Raw genomic sequence first — 22,061 nt, forward strand, 5'->3', positions numbered from 1 at the left:
TGTGCCTGTGCTTGCAAAGGCAGTGACCGTAATTGCGACAGCGAGCTGTGCCTCTGCACCAGCTGATGATTCAGCAGGTGTGTTGTCCGTCTGGTCGCTTGTGCTCCCAGTGGGCAAACTCTGACCCTCAACGCAGCGCATGTGCTACATGTGTCCTGCAACGCGATGGTGTGCTTGTCCCAATATCGCCAGTTAAAGGTGTGATTTTGGCCACACGCTGAAGATGAGTCCGGAATACAGGTTGTGTGGAATCTCAGAGTAATGTTCGCCTCAATGCCCCGTGTCAGCTAAGGTGAGCGTGTGTTTGCCCGCTCCCTTTTGGATATAGTGCTACCGACCTGACACACCCTGTATTATCCGCGGTAGAAGCCAACAGTTAGCTCATGCCCCTGTGCTGTCCAGGCTTCCAGGAATAGGCAGTGCGCCTCAGTTGGTTCACGCTGGCCCGAAAGTGCGCATGGTGCAGAAACCCGCTCCCCGAAATCCAGCGCAGTGCAGATATCCGCGACGGCGTCTATTACCATGCAGCTGAAGGCTAATGTCAAGCACACGTCCACCCATGCAGAGCACACCTCCTGAAAGCATTAGCATGCAGCTTAAGGCTAATCTCAAGCACACTCCCACCCAAGCAGAGCACACCTCCTGAAAGCTGAACGCTACTACCATGCAGTTGAACGTTAAGCTGAAGCTGTGATATCTACGGCGTCTATTACGCAGAACACACCTCCTGAAGGCTGAAGTCTATTACCATGCAGTTGAACGTTAACCTCAAGCTGCTGCAGTCGCAGAATCTAACGCTACTTTCAGGCCGCTGGCAGAATCCAACGCTATTCTCAGGCCACTGACATGACAATGCAGAACGCACAGAACGCACACGGCCACCCTCACAAAAGGCACACGCCCACCTCAGATCTGGCTCAGCTAAAGGCTAATCTCAAGCACATGCCCACCCACGCTGAGCACACCTCCTGACGCCCACTGACGCAGAGCTCACCTCCTGAATGAGAAACGCTATTACCATGCAGTTGAACGCTAATCTCAAGCTGCTGCCGTCTCAGAATGGAACGCTACTCTCAAGCCGCTGTCAGAATCGAACGCTATTCTCAGGGCGCTGACGTGACAATGCAGACCGCACATAACGGACAAACGCACAGAATCGAACGCTACTCTCAGGCCGCTGTCAGATTCGAACGCTATTCTCTCGTGCGCTATTCTCAGGCCGCTGACGTGACAATGCAGAACGTACAGAACGCACACGCCCACCCTCACAGAAGGCACACACCCACCTCAGATCTGGCGCTACTTCCAAGGGACTACTTTGTTACAGAACGTGCTTTGTCCCTTCTAATGTATATATTGCGCTGGTGTGTAGCCTATGTCCGTCTGCATTGCCTGACTTTTCCAATGCTGCATGCAGTGTTCAGGTCGGCGCTGTGGTTCCGGAGCTTACCTGCCTCAAAGTTCCAAGCTATCTCTTTATATTATTAGTATGGATGACTACTAACAGTTTAGATCAGTACTTCTTATTTGATTATGCCTGCACTTCAGTACACACAGAGTAGGAAAGACAGTGGGTCAGACTCAAACCTTGCTGCTGGTTGCGACACTAGGAGATGGTGAGACAGCGACACCTGTAAATGTATGGCTTGGAAATACATAATGACTGGTTACTTACCGGTAATATTCTTTACTCCGTGTCGTAGACCTCCCCATCCAAGTCATTACCATATGAGCAATAGCTCCTCCCCAGAACTCCCAAGCAAAAACTCCTTAGTCCATCCCTACCATGAGCGAACAAGTAGCACACAAGGATGACAGCAACGGAGGAGAGATAAACATGGAACGTGGAGTCTGAGGAGAAGTACACAAGAGAGAGACAACGAGTGTTGACTGATTGGCATTTGGGGGAGCACATGAGAGAGAGAGAGAGAGAGAGAGAGAGAGAGAGAGAGAGCTGGAAAACACATGCAGTGTCATGGCATTCTTAATCAAAAAGAAAAAAAGCAGTGCCTTAAAAGTGTGCAGTGGAAGGACACAAGTCGCCCAAATCAGTGAGATGGAAAAGAATCTATGCCCCAGGGAAGGGGCAAACACAAGATTGACAAAGATAGCCATCAAAGAAGAAGCAAGCAAATGCTAGTCACAAAAAAGCCAACCAATGGTAAGCAATAGGCCGGCTAAAAGCCCACTGTGAAAGCATATACTGTGTGTGTTTTTGTATTATGTATATATGTGTGTATGTCTGTGTGCGCACACGCACACACACATATATTGCTATATATGTCCCCCTGTATTTTTGCACCCTCTGCTCCTGCATGGAAAGAAATGCACAACATTGTGAATTTCTTTCTGTGCAGGAATGCACTGTGGCAGTCTCATGGCGGTACATGTCTAAGGCAGGGGTGACTCCTCCACTAGGGCGGAGGGGAGTTGCCCCTCTGCTTTTTCGCAGTGCGAGAAGCAGGAACGTAAAATAGTAATAACTTTCAGTTATTACCATTTTATGTTTGGTGGTGGGCGGGTGGTCGGTGCTACTCTGTGAGCAGGGCAGGACAAGAGTGATGTGCCCACTCCTGAGTGCGCAAAGACTATTTAGTCGGCCCTCTGGGGTTTCCCAAACCAGCCATGCACACTCTGCCCTTCTCCATGCAGGCTGCAATGCAGCCTGCATGGAGAACATGACCTTCCCATAAGCCCCTGGCTGGGTGGCGTCCTGACCAATCGTGATTCAATCGATCAATCAGCGGTTTATAGAGCGCGCACTCAAACGTGAGTGTCTCAATGCACGGGGGACAGGTCTTGAGGTCCTTCCTGAACGTGTGGAGGGTTTGGGCGCGTCTGATGTTGACCGGGAGCTCGTTCCAGGTTCTGGCTGCGATGTAGGAGAAAGCTCTTCCGCCGGCTCTGCGGATGCAGGGGACCTCTGCCAGGGCGAGGTCGGCGGAGTGGAGGTGTCTCTTGGGTACGTGGAAGCATACTCGGTCATTGAGGTATTTGGGTCCGAAGTTGTTGAGGGATTTGTAGGCGTGGATAAGAAGTTTGAAGGTGACCCTCTTCTTGACAGGGAGCCAGTGGAGGCTTTGTCGGTTTTGGGTCATATGCTTGTGTAACGGTGTCCCTCGGACGAGCATAGCTGCGGCGTTCGGGATAGTTTGGAGCTTGCGTATAAGAGTTTTGTTGATTCCGGCGTAGAGAGCATTGCCGTAGTCTACTATGCTGGTAATGAGAGCATGAGTGACGGTTTTTCTGCAGTCAGGGAGGGGATCCATTTGAAGGTCTTACAGAGCATGCGGAGGCAGTTTAAACTGGTGGAGGCGGCGACGTTGATCTGGCTGTTCATGGAGAGGGAGGAGTCGATGATTATGCAGAGGTTCCGAGCGTGGTCAGTCGGGTGGGTGGGCTCCCGAGGGCGGGGGGCCACCAGGTGCTGTCCCAGGCAGAGGTGCTGGGCCCGAGGATGAGGACCTCGGTCTTCTCGGAGTTGAGCTTTAGGCAGCTGTCCTTCATCCAGGCTGTCACGTTCTTCATTCCTTCCTGGAAGCCGAGTTTGATGTCTTTGGGATTCTTCGTTAGTGAGAGGATGAGCTGAGTGTCGTCGGCGTAGGATACGATGCAGTCTGACGATGGCGACGATGGGGGCCATGTAGATGTTGAAGAGCGTCGGGCTTAGTGACGATCTTTGGGGAACTCCGCAGATGATGTCATAAGTGATTGGCTTAGGGGATGGAGCCTGGCTGCCTCCTTTCTGTTCCTGGCTGGTTGCTTCCTGTTCCTGCCAGAGGAGGACGCGGGACCCGGCCGGCGAAAAGGTGCGTTTTTAAAAATATTAAATTAACCCCCTCCTCCCCGTGCGACCGCCCATCCCCGACATGATTGGTCTAATGCACACCTATGTGCCTTAAATACCCACTGCCGTGGGACTGCCGCTGCAGGACCGCCCGACTTGGATTCCAATCGGAATACGGCAGGTGGTCAGACTATGGATTTGGTGGTCTCACAGTAGGGCGTTGGCATGGCGGCCCGCTGCGAGACCGCCAACCTCCTAATCAGACCCTCTGTATGTTGTATGTAGAATCTTTGCTCTGTTACAAACTTTTCTACAGAGCCTAAATCTTGTGTGGAACATGCTGAACACAAGTTGTCAAGTAACTATAACTCTTAATCAAAGGTGACTGTAACTCGTGCCTCCACCATGCTTAGTTTTCTCATGAATTATATGTTACTTGAGATAACTATATCTATAACTGGTGAATGTCTGTGTTTTTGTTTTTTTGTTCAAAGAGTTACGTGGTCACTGACAATTTCACCAACTATAAAGATACTTTAACCTTTGTTGTATTTCAGTGAAGAATGTGTAATTATATATTGCACAGTGATCGTTGCCACTGTGTAGATCTAGTCAGGACCTGGTTTCTGTAGGAAATTGACTTTTTGTTTGCTCACAATTTTTGCACCGTTGGACAAACCTTCTTCATGAATTTTTGCAAAAAAGGTTTTATTCACTTCAGTCGCTTCCTGCAGAGTTTTGGGTTGATCTGTCAAGTGGGGACTGAGAAAGCCAGGGATGTCCCAAAGACGTTTTCCCAATGTAATTTTCCATAGGATCTTGAAACAAAGCTACAGGCAAAACCACTGAACAGAATTCACTAATTTTGGCAGAAAACTAGGTCTTAATACCAGAAAGCTTGCATTTGTGAATTGTTGTAAATCTGTTTGCAGTTTTTGAGTAAGGAAGAGGTGTGGCGCCTCAGCTAGGGCGACTGACTCCGGAAGCTGGGGATCACAGTTCGATCCCTGGCACCGGTGGCAGATTAGTCCAGCACCATGTGACTCTGGGCAATAGCTTGCTTAATCTTCCCGACTGCCCCCAGCGCCTAGAGACCCTAACGGGTGATTGTGCGCTTTACAAATGTGGATTATTATTATTATTAGTAATTGAAGTTCAACATGTGTAGCTATCTAGCAGCGCAGTACTACAGTGGTGCTTCAAGTTCAAAACAAGCAATCAGATTGGCTGGCCACAATAAGTTCCGACTTCCATTTTATGACTCGGAGGGGGGAAAGGTGGTTGGTCACTGTGTCATCAAAAAAGCAAAAATAATCAATACATTTGCAGGATAGGGGGGTATGCTGACCGCTGTCTCTTGTGGGTCAGTCCCAGAGTACACCCCTTAGGGTCAAATTAAAATGTTCTATTTATCCATTACGTGACAGTACTGTGATTGTACAGCGGCGCTCAGAATGGTCCCCTGTGTAATTTTGTGGCAGTAGTGTGGTATCACGTGATGCAGAAGAAAGTGGGGGGCAGGGCTTGGGGTGCTGTAAGACGATGGATGTTGGCTAGCATCGTGGAACCTGTGCCCAACCCAACTCAGACGGCCATCCCCAGCTGCGAATGGCCTTTGACCATGTGTGGTGTGGGGTACCCGAGGGGTCAATATCCTTTATGCAGCCAACCCACCCCCTTTAATAGTTTTCTGATTCCGCAGGACTACTGCGGATCCAGAATGGGGCCCAGTGGTCATTCGGGACTTTCAGGAGGAAGTGTGTTATGCTGGCTCCCACAGAATCTCACAACCCCAACACCTCAAGAGCAAGGTGGCCAATTGGAAAAAAGGCCCTCAGCCAAAAAATGATTCTGTTATTTGATGTTGCATGCCAGTGGGGCTCCAGCAGACCAATTCTAGATAGACATACATTTTGAACTCTCATTTTTCTAAAATACTGAACAGATTTCCACCAAATCACATAAGCATTCTTCCTCTGTAAAGATTTAGCCTTCTGCCATATTTGGTGTAATTCCATTTAGCTGTTTTGGCGGTAACACTGTTAACAAAATCTCTACGGAAATGGCTTTAGAAATTTGTGTTTAGGGACAACCCCCTCCCCCCCCTCCTTTCTTAGCCTCCACTTGGGGCGATTCACCCCCAAAACTTTCCAAAAAGGAGCTGAGGTGGATTGACTGCAAGTTTTGTGAAAATACATCAAACAGCCCAAAGGTTATCAGCAGCCCAAACATATCTATTTTGTATGGTTACCTATTATAATACATATATACTTATCTGAATGGAACTTACCTGTGCGGTAAAGGCAAAGCGGGGTATAGGTAAGATACCATATTTTCCAATCCAGTTACAAGCCTACAGGAGTGGTGGTAGGCTAACTGGATCAGGGAGAATATGTCTGAAAGGAAGAAGTATTATCAGAAGGTATCATTCCCTCTAAATCTAATGTGTCTACTGATGTATCACATTAGATCTACACAGAAACCTGCTTTGCGTCTTTTGTGTTGATGTGAGCACCAGTTAGTCCATAATGAGAGTTGTTGTTTTTGAATAATCTTTTTCCTAGGAAGTCTAGCCTTAATGGAACTGAATGCTATATGTAATAAGTAGCACCCTTTGCCTGTCTCTATGTGTAGAAACTCTCGTTGTAAAGAGACTGCGTAAAGTATACATTTTGTCTTTAAATTTCTTCTTGATGCACAGAGAGGCACCCTGGTCGTTTGGGGGATCTAACCGAAGATAGCACTGCAAATCATTGTTGTTAATATTGAAACATATAAAACAGCACATATTAACATGCCACTCATAAACAAATACACTCATAAACATGATCTTTCTATGACAGAGTTTCTTGTGGCATCCACCGGGGAGATTTCTGTGGCCTTCAATTTCCTTAACTTCATCTCCTGTCATGACCAAGCCGTGTCCCCTTACCCCTTTATAAACACGCCCTTTCTTGCCACCTTAAACCTGCAAAGGACAAGGAGTGGCTCATCTCCCAACTGTTCTAATAGGAATATTCCCTAGCTTCTGTAGTTAGGTATGTAAAGCCATCTCGCTTGAAATAAAATACGCCTAGCTCAAACATTGCTTGGGGCACACCAGCTTGATGTAGGCCAGCTGGGATGGTCTGCTTCACCCCAGTATCTCCTCTCACTTAATTTCGTCTAGCTACAGCTTGATTTGGATTCAACTCACTCTGGCACATACTACTTCCGCCTGCTAAATAGAGCGGGCCACTCTTCTCACCTGCTGTCACGTTCAAATGTACTTACCTGCATCTTATAAGCATTGTATCTGTGCTGCAAAAGCAGTGCATTTGCAGTTAAAGTCTTCTAGCAGCGGGCCACTGCAGCAGTTGAGGTGATAGTTTTTTTTTCATGAACTGTTAAATCTAGGTTCACTCTTGGAGCTTCTCTCCTGTTTTTTTTAAACCATTGGTATGAAAAGCACTTCTTTTTAAATATTCTCCTTACAGCTCAGCCCACCTATTCGTACCGTGAGCACGATCGCATTCTGTAGAAACTTGCACTAGCAAGTGCTGCTCCAGACCTGGGAGTGCTGGCTGCAAATCAGCAGAAGCTCCCGTCAGCAATGAAGTGCTTACAAAGATGTGCATCTTATCCTTGGAGCTCAGAAGCACCCAGCTCGTGTGGGTCTCGGCCATGACACTGTGCTACATTCTTGCTTTTGGTCATAAATAAAATATGTTAGAAATGTCAAATGCTTCAGCTCTTCATTTAAGGAAAACAATCACTTGTAAATTGTCTCTTATTGTTCCGTCAGAGCCCTCTTACCCCAAAGGAGATCCCATTGGTTCCAATCGAAGGAGTTGGGAGCTGCAGACGTTTATCAATCAGACCAGGGGTAAGAAAAAATGAAGTGCATCTTTTTTATATTAGCATTTATTATGAAGAACAACATATGAAGTGCACCTTTAAATTATATTTCGCTAGTAGACTGGATTCATTATGTTCTTTGAAGATCTACCGGTTCTTTTTTTATGACACTCTCACTTTGAAAATAAGATGCATTTACCTTTTTTGCTGATTGACGAGTAAGATCTCCAATTCTAAACGGGACTAAAGGGGAGTCTAGGTCTTAAGAGTTTGTATAAATGCAATATTTGTTCTATGAGTAAATTAAGCCTGATTGTTTAGCCAGGCTGTGTTCATCAGGTTTCTTTCATTGCTTTTAAATTTAGACTTATCCTTTTTAATTCAACTTCTCCATCCCCTATATTTGAGATCCTAGCTTCTTAACTATCACTCAGGTATAGTGGAGTGAAGCGACGGATGCTTGTGTTGTCCCATGTCCCTTTTGCCCTAACCTGGTGTATTCCTTGTACACCCCTCCCGACCCAACAAGGAAACTTCTACCTGAGACAGCCGAAGGTGTGCCACCATTGAGTGCCCTTTAACCTTGTAATTTCCTATAAACGTGACGGTGTTATATACTTGCAGTGCACGTTGTCCCTATTTCTAGTTCATGGTTCATTCCGGAGACAACATGGTTTAAGTAGTGTCATCCTTCACGAGCTGCCTGAGACGGACTCCACTGCAGACTTACCTCATTGCCCCAGAGACTGAAAACTTTATTGATGGATACTTTTAACTACAGCTCCTCAACGTGTACATCCTCTAGGCGCCAGACAGGATTCAAAAACGCAAACTCTAAGGGATTTGGTGAATACAAGAGGTAGCAGGAAGTAACTAGAACGCTGAATGGTGAGGAAAATAATCGGCGCATACAGCTCAGTTGAACGTCGCGTGTTTAGGCCGCACAGGTTTTAAACTCACAGCACACACGCTTTGGTACATTTGACCGTTCTGTCCACTAGGTGGTGATGTTCTCCCAGTAGTATTGAAGAGATTTGTGAACGAGATGATTTACCGGATTACATAAAATGAACAGTCTCGCGCACAGCACAGATTTTTAAGCGTCCACTAACTAAAATGCAACTTAAGTTATTGTTTCGATTTAAAAGCAAGCCACCTGAGAGTTCCTTAGATCTTGTACTCCTAAATTTGATATGAACATACGGTGGCGACTTAGCCATCAGTAGGGTAGTCGGTTTGTGCCTGAACGTGGATGAATATAATAACATCCCCATCTTCTGTTGCATTTGCTAAGTCTGTTCAAGGATGTATGTGACTTTTAAAGTTAAAGATTGTGGTGTGCTCGCTTCTTTGTCCACAGACACTGCATCGAAACACAGACCAATGGATGCTGTCCAGAAGTCAGTCCAACTCTTCGAGGAGGAGCGGTACCGAAACATGAGGAGTAAAAATATTATCGGTCAAGTCTGCAACACTCCCAAATCTTACGACAATGTTATGCATGTCGGACTCAGGAAAGTGACCTTCAAGTGGCAGAGGGGCAATAAAATTGGTAAGGATTTTCTAACTTTCCATTGCAGATATGTTCAGTGTCCACTTTCTGAGTGTATTTTGCGTTGATGTTGGGGGTCACCATACCCTGAAAATGTTTAAAGCTTCATCATGTTAACCCAAGAACATTTGATAAACTTTTGTGCCAGGGGGATATTTTGATGTATCCTTTACACGTGGGAGATGAAAGTACGTCGTCGCGTGTGATCTAGTCCATTTTAAAGAATCTTTAGTAGTTTTTCCAGGGCCTGTCTTTGAATTCAGGCATTATAATGTTGTGTTTATAAATTTTGTACGCATTACAGTCAGAGGAATAGTACTTGATTTTGTTTTTCTGTTTTGTTCCAAGACTCACTATCTAATATTACTTAAAGGCCAAAAAATGGGTAGATTACAAATATTGTCTCAATCTAGAATAGGGTTGTCCATTGCAGGTTTAAGACTGCCACTACAAAGGCACACCAATTCTGATTGCTTGAATACTGTTAAAGGGACTGGCCGAACCAGCACTTTGAATCAGCTAATCTAAATGGCTTCTTTTAGTATAATACGAATTGGTCTATTTATTTCCGCCATTTCAGTTAAAACAGCTGGGACAAACTGCACGTCCTCTGATCATTTTGTGTTCTCAACGGCAAGTTTTGCATGAATGGTTCCTGCAGCATGACACTGGGATTCTTTGTGTTGTAATGCAAAATGTCAGGCTATCATTTATGGCGGTATACCTGTCCCCGATGCAAAACCAGAGCCCAGACATGTTGGATCTGCTCACCTGTTCCCCTCCATATTCTGCACACCTCAAAATCGTGCATTTCAGTTGGTTAACAGCTTTTCATCAGTTCTAGTCTGGACTGTTTTGTCTGCTGTACCAACACAAAACCTGAATTAACAGTAAGTATTGAAAATAACACATTCATAACACGTTTTACCCAATGTAAAAAACAATGTTGTGATAGGCATGTTGTCTTTACTTCTATCCAATACTAATGCATTTAGTAGCCGGATGTTATTTAAAACCATGTAGCCACCCGAAGACGCGCTACGTGTGCAATTTAATTATATCGTAGTTCCGTCAAGTCTTTTTCTAGAAAGTAAAATTTTTGTAAACGAAAATAAGCTTGAAAATACCACTTCCTTGCTCTGCTATTTTTAGCATGGTAGGTTGTTCTGTTTAAATGCAGCTATTGTTGGTACTCTTTGGAAGCCAGTACACAGTAGGTACAATAACATTCAAAATAAAAAAAAACTATTTTGTCCTAAAATAACAAAATACATTTTGTGCATTTTAGCCTGTTAGTAAATAACTTTACTAAAATGTATATTTACCAAACGGTTATTTTTATTAACACTTCTAGTTTTTAATGGGTTTGAACATGTAGCTCCGACAAAGTTTCAATATTGTTCATAAACGTGCAGAAAATGCTTAAGTGGGTGTCGTAGCAAGCTCCTCTCCATCCCGCAGCCCTCAAATTTTATATCGCATAAGCTTGCTGAATATGTGATTCACTGTCTTGCAATGTAATATAGCTACATCTATGGCTATTTCATAGCAAAACAGTGACAGAGTTGTGTTTCGATGTTTTGTCACATTGCCTAGTAAAGGCACTAGAACAGATTGTAGGATTATAGATTTTGTAACTTATTTGACAGCTATAATGGGGACTTTCAAGCCATTTGTTGAAAAAGCTGAGCCTCCCCAGAACAGAAGTGTAGTGTTCCTATATCCAGCACCTTCCTTAACCAAGTTCATGTTCTACCTACAAATATTTCCAGGTGCAATACTCGATTCTGAAACTTTCCAATAGCTCCCTAGTGCCAACTTGTGGCCTCGCCTGGCGTAATGGCTCCAGGCCCTCTTTCGGATGTGGCGTCCTTGAGCCATAGAAGATACCACCTTGTGCCCTGATGTCATTTCCATTTTTTCTGCACCTTGGATCTGGGCCCTGACCCTCTCTCTTCTGTTTTTACCAATTTTCTCCTCTAATATTATTTTCGCAGTGTACTGTTAAGGTCATGTCCTCATTAAAGTCACGTACTTCAGGTGGTGTCATTCCTGCCTTAAACAGGTGTCAATCTCAGATTCCCCTGATGCCTGTCTTTGTTATCTGGGCCTCAAGCACAGCTCCACCTCCTGTGATAAGTGCGGCCTTGTGCACTCCCAAGGTGATCAAGAAGATGGAAGCCGCGTTCTTTATGGCTCATGCTCAAGGATTGTTCCCACTAGAGGTCTCCTGCCAGAGGTAAGTCATGTGAAAGGGAGCACTACAAGGAAAAATTCTCTAGCAAAAAACATCACAAATGTGATATGTCTGTCATCCCTTGGACGTTGCTTCTGTTCTAGGGATAGTTCAGAAAGTTTGCTGTCCCTGCCCTCAAATCCACCTTCTGTGTCCTCTTTGAAGCCTCTGCCGTTCTTGGAGAAATTAGGCCTATTTCCAGAGCATGTACTGACTTCACCATGTGGTGGCCTCTAATCCAGCTGTGCTGGCTCCATCTCCCTCTGATGTGCCTTCCTGCCCCAAGGAACCTTCAGACCCCTCAACTGAGGTTCAATCTGTGGTTCCTGCTTCAACACAGGGCTAACTATTCGGACCCACCCCCAAAGTTGCTTCAACATTAAGGACACCATCTGCTGCTCCACCACAGATCTCAGTTGCAATAGTGTCGGATGAAAGACTCAGTCTGTTATGGCAAAAAGCTGGAGGAAAAGTCAGGGACTCTGGTACGTGCCCATCAGTTTGGTTTGACTGTATGGATGCCCTCTTTTTTCCAATTCTGAAGGAAAAGTTAGTTGCATTTGTTAATAGTATTTCTAGTGGATACTATATCAACCTGCAAATTTCTCACCGCATGCCCTCCCCTGTCAAGAGGAAGGATCTTGTAGATTTTAGTATTACTATCCCAAGTTAGTTATATTGTTCACTCTGCCAATGTTCAATCATCTTGTCTCCTCCTCTTAGGGTGTGGAAATAATAGCAGGAACTGGTGTCAACAAGCAAGTTGGCTTCCTTTATGGCTCTGTCGTAGCTCATCCGATGAAAGTCCTTTAGATATCTCTGGAGCTACGCAATGCCTCCTGTCATACAGGGGAGCTATTGCAAAGTTTACAGATCCAGTATTTTGCTTGGGAGCATTCCCAAGATGAGGAATATGCAAGTAGATAGAGTAAAAATGAGTGACCAAGAGGTGTAAGGAAATTTCCTTCGCCGCACTTAACTTGTGTGCCTCAGACATCAGTTACAGGTTTTCCACCAACTGGTGACCACTGGAAACCATACCTTATTTTTTCAGTTGCTTTTGTATGAGTTCTTTTTTTGTCTATTCTATAATGACACAATAGCATGCATTTTTTATCATAGCTTCCTCAGACATACACCCCAACTGCAAGATTTGCAGACATTTTATTAGTTAGCTGTTTTGGGGAGGACCTTGCATGGCCTCAATCTGCTGGTTTGGCATTGGCACCCTTTCACTGCAGGGCCGCACTGCTCAAGAAGAACATTCACCTTTTGAGTCACTCTCACTGCGTAGCTTTCAGCAACATTTAGCTGGCAAAATATGATGGTTTTTGTGGTGCCAGAGACTTTTAAGCAGCTCAGGTGCCATGCCTCGAAGCATTTGCAGGGAGTCTCAGCCTCATCTCCAGTCTGATAAATATGCAGTCATTCCAAAGGTTACAAATTAATAGTTTTCTATCATGGATTTTAGAGTGAAAAGGAAGTGTGGCACACGGGAAAGAGCACGCCTTGTGCTTTCAGTCGCAGTCTCCCAGAAATTGTCCTCTAGCTGTATAAGCAGCTAGAAAATGGTGGTAGTGTTTTATTGCAGACTGAAGTAACAAACTTTCAAGATGCAGTTTAAACATCAGGTTCTCCCTCTGCATACCTAATTCAGACTGTAAAGGCCAATTTCACGCTTCTCGGCTCCCCACTCTTCACCTGGAGCGATACTCTGCAGAATTGCAAATGACACTAAAGAATGGTAGCCGTCTCAGCCCCTGATCAATTCAAGTTAACCATTCCCTTTTCACGTCCGGCAGACAGATTAAACTGGTTCATTTGGTGAAAGATACATGTACAGCTCTTCAAGCATGCTTTTCATCACTGTTTTGTCTGATGTTTGGAAACAATACATAATATACCAGGATATTTACTAAGCAATGGTGCTAAAAGAGTGATGGCAACAAAAGGCAGTTCCCGTGGTTTTTCTTACCAGGGCCCAAACCTAGTGTTGTCTAGAACACTGCAGATAGTTTCTTTTTTAGCATGCTAATCCTTCAATTCCTGATGTAGAGTCTCCCCGCTTGACTTGATTTTTCCTCAAGCTCGAGTGCCCATACTTGAATAGTAACCTAGGAGAAGCTTTTCCACACTTTCAACCAACTGTGCAGTAATTCCCAATACTGTTAAGACCAATGTCCTCACCATGCAGGGGTAAAACATCTTATCTCGGCTCTTACCTCCGAGTCATCTTGCTAAGTCCATAAGCTGAAACTCACTTATATTTTAAGAGGATAACAACTTATATGTGAAGTCTGGGAGCTGAAGTAGTTTCTCTCATTGGAGAGGTTTACCATGGACAATTTTGTGAAAATGCTGTTCTCACTTCAAACATGGCATTGTTTATGCCTACTTTTATTTCATCCTCTGAGGAGGCAATCTGTCCTTTTTTGTGGTATGCATTGTAGACAGTATTAACAAAGTAAAACCCTACATTTTTGGTTGGTTATTCTACCCACATTGACTGCCAAATATATCAGCATGGGCAACACAATTTTATCCATCGGAAATCTCTGCCTCCTTATGTGTGAAGAACAGGGTTATTTGGATCCAGTGCCTATAGTTTGCAGTGTCCAGCAAGCAGAATTGTTTGAACACACTCCGCACACTGGGGTCTGCCACCAGAGGCTTCAGAGCCACAGCACTTCATCAGCATGGTGAACCCAGAGCACCAGATGGCTGATGACCATGTTCAAAAATATAGTTCCATACACTCTCCTCTACAGGAAATAAATTTGGCAATTGAGAGTTACAAATATCCCAAGTTTTGTCTCTTAATAGTCCTAGGAGGGGAACATAAAGAGATCACTACCAGAACTAAATCCCTCATTTAAAAAACAAAAACCTTCATCTCTTTCCAATTCACTACTCTGTCTTATCCTATACCTCTTTCAGTATATCCTCTACCGCCACTCTGTGACTTATCTCAAACCTCATTGTACAGCTCTGCTATGATCTACCTACAACCCAATTTTTCCTCTATCCCTTCGTTGACTCATACCAAACCTTATTTTACTACTGTGATCTCACCTAATAATCCAATTTAGACTCTTCCCTCCTTTGACTTACCCGAAACCTCATTTTATTACTATGATCTCCTAAATAACACTTTCTAGACTCTTCCCTCCTCTAACCCTCCTTTATCGTATTCAGTCCAACTAACAGACTCACATGTCCACCACTCAAATTAACAAGGTTTATTTCCTTATACTAATCCACCTCAGGTTCTGGGGTAGCGTGCATCTTGCCAAAAAGGGATAATAAGTGCTATATAAATAAATACAATTCCAATATCTCCATAAAGACAAAATATACATTGAGAACATAATACTCTTGATATTCCCATAAGAATCAGTTGTCTGCCACAACATCTACCTTGTCATTAGCCATGTAGAAGGTGAAGGGGGAAATTGTTTCTGCAAACTTTAGAGACAGCTAATATGGCAGGCTTTGTCATGCTTCATACATAAAGGAGTTAACCACCAAGGTTTCCTGGTGGATCTTCAACACTTGAAGTTACCCTCAGGTTGACCACTTTGCCACTGCCCACAACTTCTGAGAGTAAGCACCATTTCCCCCCTTCGGCAATAACGAGTCAGGGAATGTTTTGCTGATATTTTTTTCCCTCTTAATCATCTAAAACATTATTTAGGAATACATTAGAAACCAGAACTGCTTTTATCTTCTTAGGAATACATGTTCTACATTCTATAAAACCTAAAAAAGAAATGATAATATCTGATTATCTGATAGAGACATTTAGCCGCAGTTCCTTATCTTTGAATTTCCCAGGCATCAGATTGATTACTGAAGATTTTACTTAGAGTAATACCCTTGCGTGTTATCAGGTAGTGTCATTCGGCTCCCTGTGACATTGTTGGCACTACCGCCGCCATTGTGACATCTGCTTCACCTATATAGGCTCCACACTAACGCGCTGAACTCATATAGTTTCTTTGCGTGCCAGCCAGCCAGATCTGTGAAGAGAGCTACCCTCTGCCACTTTTTAACAGTCTTTTTTCCACATTTTGTCAAGCGGTTATTGGTGGGAAGATTTTTTCACTATATTCAAGAAAGCGTCTGATTCAAACCGTGCGGCACCTGCCACCATACTATGTCCATGATGGATCCACACTTAGTATGTCTATGGTGCCTGGAGCGTGACCACGGCTCCCAAGTCGTGCTTGATTGCTGGGTGCTGGCTCCTAAAGCTTTGAGAGAGCAGTCCCTAAAGCTGCTTGCGGCCCGGCTCTCGGCATAGCGTCATTCGCCCCGGAGGTCTTGTTCGTGGGCCTGGTTAAAAGGAAGGTCCGGGGACAGCTCCGGGAGCCCCAAGTCTTCGTCCTCCCACCCAAAGTATTCGAGTCAATCAGGTAAGAAGCATAAAAAACATAAAAAGCAGAAGCACGCTTCAACTTCTCCCAGTCCAATAGGCGGACGTGGTGTAGGAGCCTAGGTATTCTAGGCCTCATTCCTCAGAACCTGTGCCTGGCTCGACTCTCCATTCCCCAGCTTTCTCAGGAATTGGATTGACCCTATGTGCCTCGTATTTGGGCGGCCTGACCCTACTGGCGCACCTTTAGCCCCCTTAGACTCAGATGAGGCTCCATCAGGTTCCGTGCCAGCAGCTCCTGCCCCAACGTTGATGCCCCCTACGACCCCCATGGATCCGTACCGACGCCGGGCGTACACTTGTACCTTCCCCGGCGCCAGTCCAGATGCTGAGACTCCCGGTGCCGCACATGCCCTCCAGTGGTGCCAACCTCATTTCTAAAAGAAAGATTGGGAGGTGTCGCTGGACCCTTTACAAGACCAGCCCTACCACGACATGATCTGGTATGAGGATCTGGGTGAGGCCAGTGGTCTGGACACCTCTCCAGATTCTGGCCTGCTTTCTCCCCTATCATGGCTACGGAGAAGGGAACATACTACTCAATGGTAGCACGAATGGCAGCCGAGGTCCTGGGCCTTATGCTCCCTTCTGTGGCAGTCAAGACAAAAATCTTGACGGAGGTCCTGCAGCCTGGTGTCTCCTCATCAAAACCCTTGCTGCCTTTCAACAAGCCCTTAACTGATGTCCTACAGAGCACCTGGTCCAAGCCCAGTACAGGGACTCCTGTGAATAGGACAATTGCCCACCGCTATCGCCCTACACCGGGTGACCCATCTTTCCTCACCAACCACCCTACCCCAAGAGCTTTGTAGTCCAAGCTTCTAAATCTCAAGGCATGTGTTCCCTTCCTTCCGTAGGGAATCCAAGAGGCTGGATAGTTGGGGTAAGAAACTGTTTTTTTCCTCCAGCTTGGCATTGCGGTCAGTGAACACTGCATTCTTATTGGGCTGTTATTCCCACATTTGGGTGGGAAACGGTTGTGCAAGTGCTGCCACATGTTTCGGAGGAGGCCTGGGCAATCCTCTCCCAAACATTGTCAGACTGGAGAAATGCAACAAAGTCCACCATTCATTGTGTACTCGACACCACTGAGTCACTGAGCAGAGCAATTTCAACAACAGAAGCTGCTAGACAGCTGGTTACGGTCTTCTGACTTTTCAGCAGACGTCCAGGCCTCTCTCATGGACATGCCCTTTGATGGCACCCGTCTCTTCAGAGCTAAAGCAGACATGGCGCTGGAGTGTTTTAAGGACTCCCGGGCTGCGGCCAACTCATTGGGCCTCTCAGTGGCCACATGCCCCTCATCTTTTTTTCGCCCTGTGTGGCTACGGAAGGGGGCTGCAGCCGCGCAGCCCTATTCAAGCTGTAAGACTGCGCAAGTCCAACAACCTCTGCTCGGGCTGTGGGTGCAGCTCGTTGCGGCCCTTTGGATCAGGCAGCCAGATGTCTGGTCAGTCCACCACCCCACGGCACCCTCAGCCTCCAAACCTTCCTATTCCAGCTCTGCAAGATCTTGGAAGGCCAGTTGGTGGCAGGATCAGTCACCATCTTTGCCACTGGCAGAACATTATGTTAGACCGGTGGGTTCCTCAGATAGTCTGAAGGGGCTACGCCCTCCTCTTCAAGACTACCCATCCCTCAATGGCTGTAACTTACTACCTGCTGAAGAGGATCATATAATTTTGCTCCAAAAGGAAGTTTTGACTCTCTTTGTCAAGGGATCCATGGTGAAGGTTCTGTCACCATAAGAAGGCTGTGGTTGCTATTCCTGCTACTTTCTGGTCCTGAAAAACTATAAGGGCCTGCGTCTCATCCTAGATCTGCGAACCCTCAACTACTTCCTCAAAAAGGAAAAGTGGAAGATGCTCACTCTGGCTCAGGTTTGTCTGTCCTATACCTGGGAGACTGGATGGTAGCTTTGGCCTTGCAGGACTCCAGTTTTCACATTCCCATTCTGCCTCACCATCGGCACTACCCCAAGGTAAGCCACAAGAACTTTCAGTTCACTACTTTAGCCTTACCAGCGCTCCTCAGGAGTTCACCAAGGTGATGTTGGTGGTCGCAGCTCATCTGCACAGATCAGGGGTGCCAGTCTTATCCTACCTCTACGCCTGGATGTTGGAGGGGAGTTCGCTCCAGGCTGTCGTCTCCCACCTCCACCTGGACTTGAAATTCCAGTGGGAGCAGCATCAGGGAAATCTCTCTTCATTGGTCCAGATCTCAGGAGAGGGAACTGAACAGATTGCATTGGGTCAGAGAAAGACCCCTCTCCCTTCCCCAACCATACTACACAGTAGTGACAGATGTGTCACTTCTGGGATGGGACAGCCATTTGGTAGAGGTGGAGGTCATAGGACTCTGGTCTCCGGCGGAGTCCAGACTTCACCTCAACTTGCTGGAAGTCCTAGCAAAATGCTTTGCATTGAAAGCCTTTCTTTACTAAAGGGAAAGGTGGTTCAACTGTTCACAGACAACACCACCATGTGGTAATGCAACAAACTTGGGGGGGGGGGGGCGGGTTTGGTGGACCTTTTGTCAAGAAGCCCTGCATCTTTGGACATGTCTGGAACAGAAAGGCATTTCCCTGGTGATTCAGCACCTGACAGGTTCTCTGAACACCAGAGTGGACAAACTCAGCCATCGATGCCTAGCAGATCACAAATGGCCTCTCCATCCGGAGGTGGTGCAAGGTTTCTTTTAGCAGTGGGGGAGAGCCTTGGTTAGATATATTCGCCTCCACCGAGAGGGCGCTGGAGTTTCCTGGGCAGCTCTCGCTTGGCAACGCTTTCCGTCGCAAGTGGAGCTCAGGCATCCTGTGCACTTTTCCGCCAATACCACTCCGGTCCAGAGTGAAGATCTGGAGTGACCCGGCCACAGTCATCTTTTGGCTCCGGAATGGGTGCGGAGAGTCTGGTATCTCAAGCTTCTCCAACTGAGCATCTATTCTCCGATCAGGCTGACCCCTGGGAGGATCTTGTGTCGCAGCAGCAGGGGAAGGTCCTCCACCGGGACCTATCAACTCTATGCCTTCTTGCGTGGAGATTGAGCAGCGCTGTTGACGGTATTCATCCTTCCTTGCGAAGTTTGTAATGTTATTTTGGCAGGCAGACATCCCTCTACCAAGGCAGTGCAAGCCTGCCGGTGGCACAAGTTTGTAAAATATTGTGGAGAAAGATCGATAGATCCTCTTTGTGCTTTCCTCTCTCAAGTCTGTCGCTTTATTTTGATCCTTGCCCAGCAGGGCACTGCTCTGGGCACTCTCAAAGGTTACCTTTTGGACCTGTCGGCCTTCTTGAGGCTGCCAGGCCAGCCCTCTTTATTTAAATCTCCTATTGTAAATAGATTTCTTAAGGGACTTGTACATATGTTTTCACCGGTCCCTTTCATCATGCATGAGTGGGACCTTAATTTTGTTCTCTTCTTCCTGGTGTGTGCTCAGTTTGAACCACTGCACAACTGCCTGTCCGGGCTGCTTACCATCAAGACAGCCTTTCTAGTGGCAATAGCTTCTGCCAGGAGGGTAAGGGAATTGCAGGCTCTGTCATCCAAGCCTCCTTACTGGACTATCTTTCTTGATAAGTTGGTGCTTTGCAATAGGGCCTCTTTCTTACTGAAACTGGTCACAACATTCCACGTGGGGCAAGCAGTTACCTTGCCACTTTCTACGCTCCTCAGCAGCCTTTTTGGCTAATCTGTCCTGCAGGACTTCCTGGTCTAAACTTGTCCGCAGTTCCTCTCCCGGGATAGTATTGCTTGGGTATCTATTCAGAGGTAAGGAATCTGCAGCTAGATGTCTGTATCAGATGAACAAGTTCCTTACATTTGGTAAACCCTTGGTAGAGACCTGATTTAGCCCCAGAGTCCTTACCGACCCATCCATCATCCCTGCTCTACAGACAGGGTTTTAGGGTCAGGGCTTCCCAACACCAGGGCCCTAGTTACTCAAAACACACTAATGTCAGTGGACTTCTGGCTCAGCGCCCTTGTGTGGAAAGTCTTGCAAAGTAATTGACGTCAATGCACTGGGGTTGCACCTCGAAAGGTGACACGGACATCACAATGGCAGAGATGACACCAACAACATCACACACAGCCGACTGACGCCACCTAATGCCGCGCAAGGGTACTACTCAAAGAAAATTCTTCTGTATCCAGTCTGACGCTTTGGAAATTTAATGGTAAGGAAACTGCAGCTTGATCATGTCTCAACCAGATATGTGTCCTCATGTAATGCAACTGGTGCTATGTAAAGCGCTTTGATACCTGATTCGGGTCAAGTTTGCGCTATATAAAACTGTAAAAAAAAAAAAAAAGATAAGGCATTACTGAAGGTAAGTAACTTATTCTTTAAAATTTTTAAAAGAAACCATAATCCCAAATCCTAAATGTATTGCCTTTTTAATTGTTTTTTATTGATGGTAGCTATAGCATTTCACCCATATCACTGTAAAGGATCCATTAGAAAGCCCTGTAAACTACGGTTAGGTATGTAAAATGCATGCAATAAGGAGGCCATACTGAGTTATGAGATGCTTTTTACTGTCTGCATAGTGCCTTCCTGTCACCTTCTTGGTTGGGTGACGCTTTCAAACTTTTTGTCAACTTTTTTCAGTGAGGGAATCACATCTTCACTGGACTGCGAATAAGGAACTGGCCCTTATTATTACAAAACCTCTTTTCAGACTAATGCCTTCTTGTTAATGAAAATCTTTGATTGGGAAAGATTCTTTCTAGTAGCCTTCATGTAAGCCTGTTGAGCCAGCAAGCATCAGGGTTTCAGTGCCTCTGCACCATATGTTTTTTTCACCACCATCGTTTATCTATAATTGTCAGACTTTATATACATAATTATGCCCTGTATTCATTCTTTCACTTGCACATTATTCTGGAAGACGCTAGATTCCCCCTTATTAGTGCTAATTCTACACCTAACCTTGACAGTTCATTCCCTGCGGAGGCATGGGTGGATCATTTCTCCTCGATCTTTCTGTCATCCTTAGATCTAGATGGAGAAGAGGAGGGGTAAACAGAATAATCACAAATTTGTATTCACTTTTCCCTAGAGTAGGTAAATAGAGTATTAGCCAGAAGTCCACAGGAGGAAGCACCGGGCCCTTTTAGTGTTCCCGTGGACACCTATAAATATCTCTTAGCCCTATGGGCACCCCTGCTTACCAAAGTCCTGAATACAGTCCAGTATTATACCATCTTTCTGGTCTGAATCTCAAATAATTCCAATTTGTCAGAAGGGCTCCAAAAATGGTGCTATAGACCAATTTCTCTGTTGAATTCCTCAGTCAAAATATTAGGAAGGCTAGTCCTAGAAAGACTAGATCAATTGGCTGAGGATAATAACATTTTGTCTAGTGCCCAAACTTTAGAAGAGGGCTGAGGACCGTGGAACAATGTCTTAATTTAAACCTCCTGCTGGGGAATAATACAGATGTGTTTCATAGACGAAGTTGTGAGTTTGACATGGTAAATCAAAAGAAGCTTTGGAAGTGCATGATTTCTCTGGGTGTTCCGAAGGAGATAGTCTCATTATTAGTATATATGTATAGTAACCTTCCAGCGAGAGTTCAGTGTGGACTGAAGGGAGCCCACAAAGCAATTTGGGATGAAAAGAGGAGTACGGCAAGGATGAGTATTGGCACCCATTCTTTTCTCCATTTATAATAATGTTATCGAGAAATTGCAGTCACTTGGTTTTGACACTCCCAGAGTAGGTTTATGCCCCATACAGATCCTTCTTAATGCAGATGACACAGTGCTAATAGCTTTAATCCTGATAAGTCCACAGAGCCTTTCTTAATTCCTTCACTGAGTATATGGAAAACATAGACTTAAGGATACATTAGGGAAACACATTTACCGTGTCATGTGAGAAGAAGGGAAGATTCACCCGTTATATATGAAAGGAAGCAAGATGTCAACTACAAAACATTTTTGTTATTTAGATCTACGGTTTTCTGCAGATGGGGGCTAGAAATATCATAGGGAAATTAGCTCTTTAATATGCTAAGGATAACACGTTTTTTTTAGATTTGCTACTAAACTTGGGACCAAACCAATAAAAGAAATGTTAACCCTCTATAACGCTAAAACGGTTGCCACTGCAACATATGATGCAGGAATATGGGAGGACGGAATTACTACAATTAAGCAAAGACAGGAGAATGAATTCCTGAGAAGACTATTGGCAGACCACATTCAC

The 22,061-nt window shown here is 45.4% G+C and overlaps 1 protein-coding gene across 3 annotated transcripts in view; it reads left to right on the top strand.

The window, feature by feature from the left end:
* Positions 1-22,061, top strand: part of MAP3K4 (mitogen-activated protein kinase kinase kinase 4) — a 474,364-nt gene that overhangs the window by 419,340 nt on the left and 32,963 nt on the right. For all 3 annotated transcript variants that reach the window (XM_086927243.1, XM_086927245.1, XM_086927246.1), the window contains 2 exons: positions 7,572-7,652; positions 8,985-9,176. In XM_086927243.1, coding sequence (XP_086783369.1) covers positions 7,572-7,652; positions 8,985-9,176 — 273 coding nt within the window. The remainder of the gene's footprint in view (positions 1-7,571; positions 7,653-8,984; positions 9,177-22,061) is intronic.

This window comes from Lissotriton vulgaris, chromosome 6 (assembly GCF_964263255.1).
Source record: "Lissotriton vulgaris chromosome 6, aLisVul1.2, whole genome shotgun sequence".
Taxonomy (NCBI): Eukaryota; Metazoa; Chordata; class Amphibia; order Caudata; family Salamandridae; genus Lissotriton; species Lissotriton vulgaris.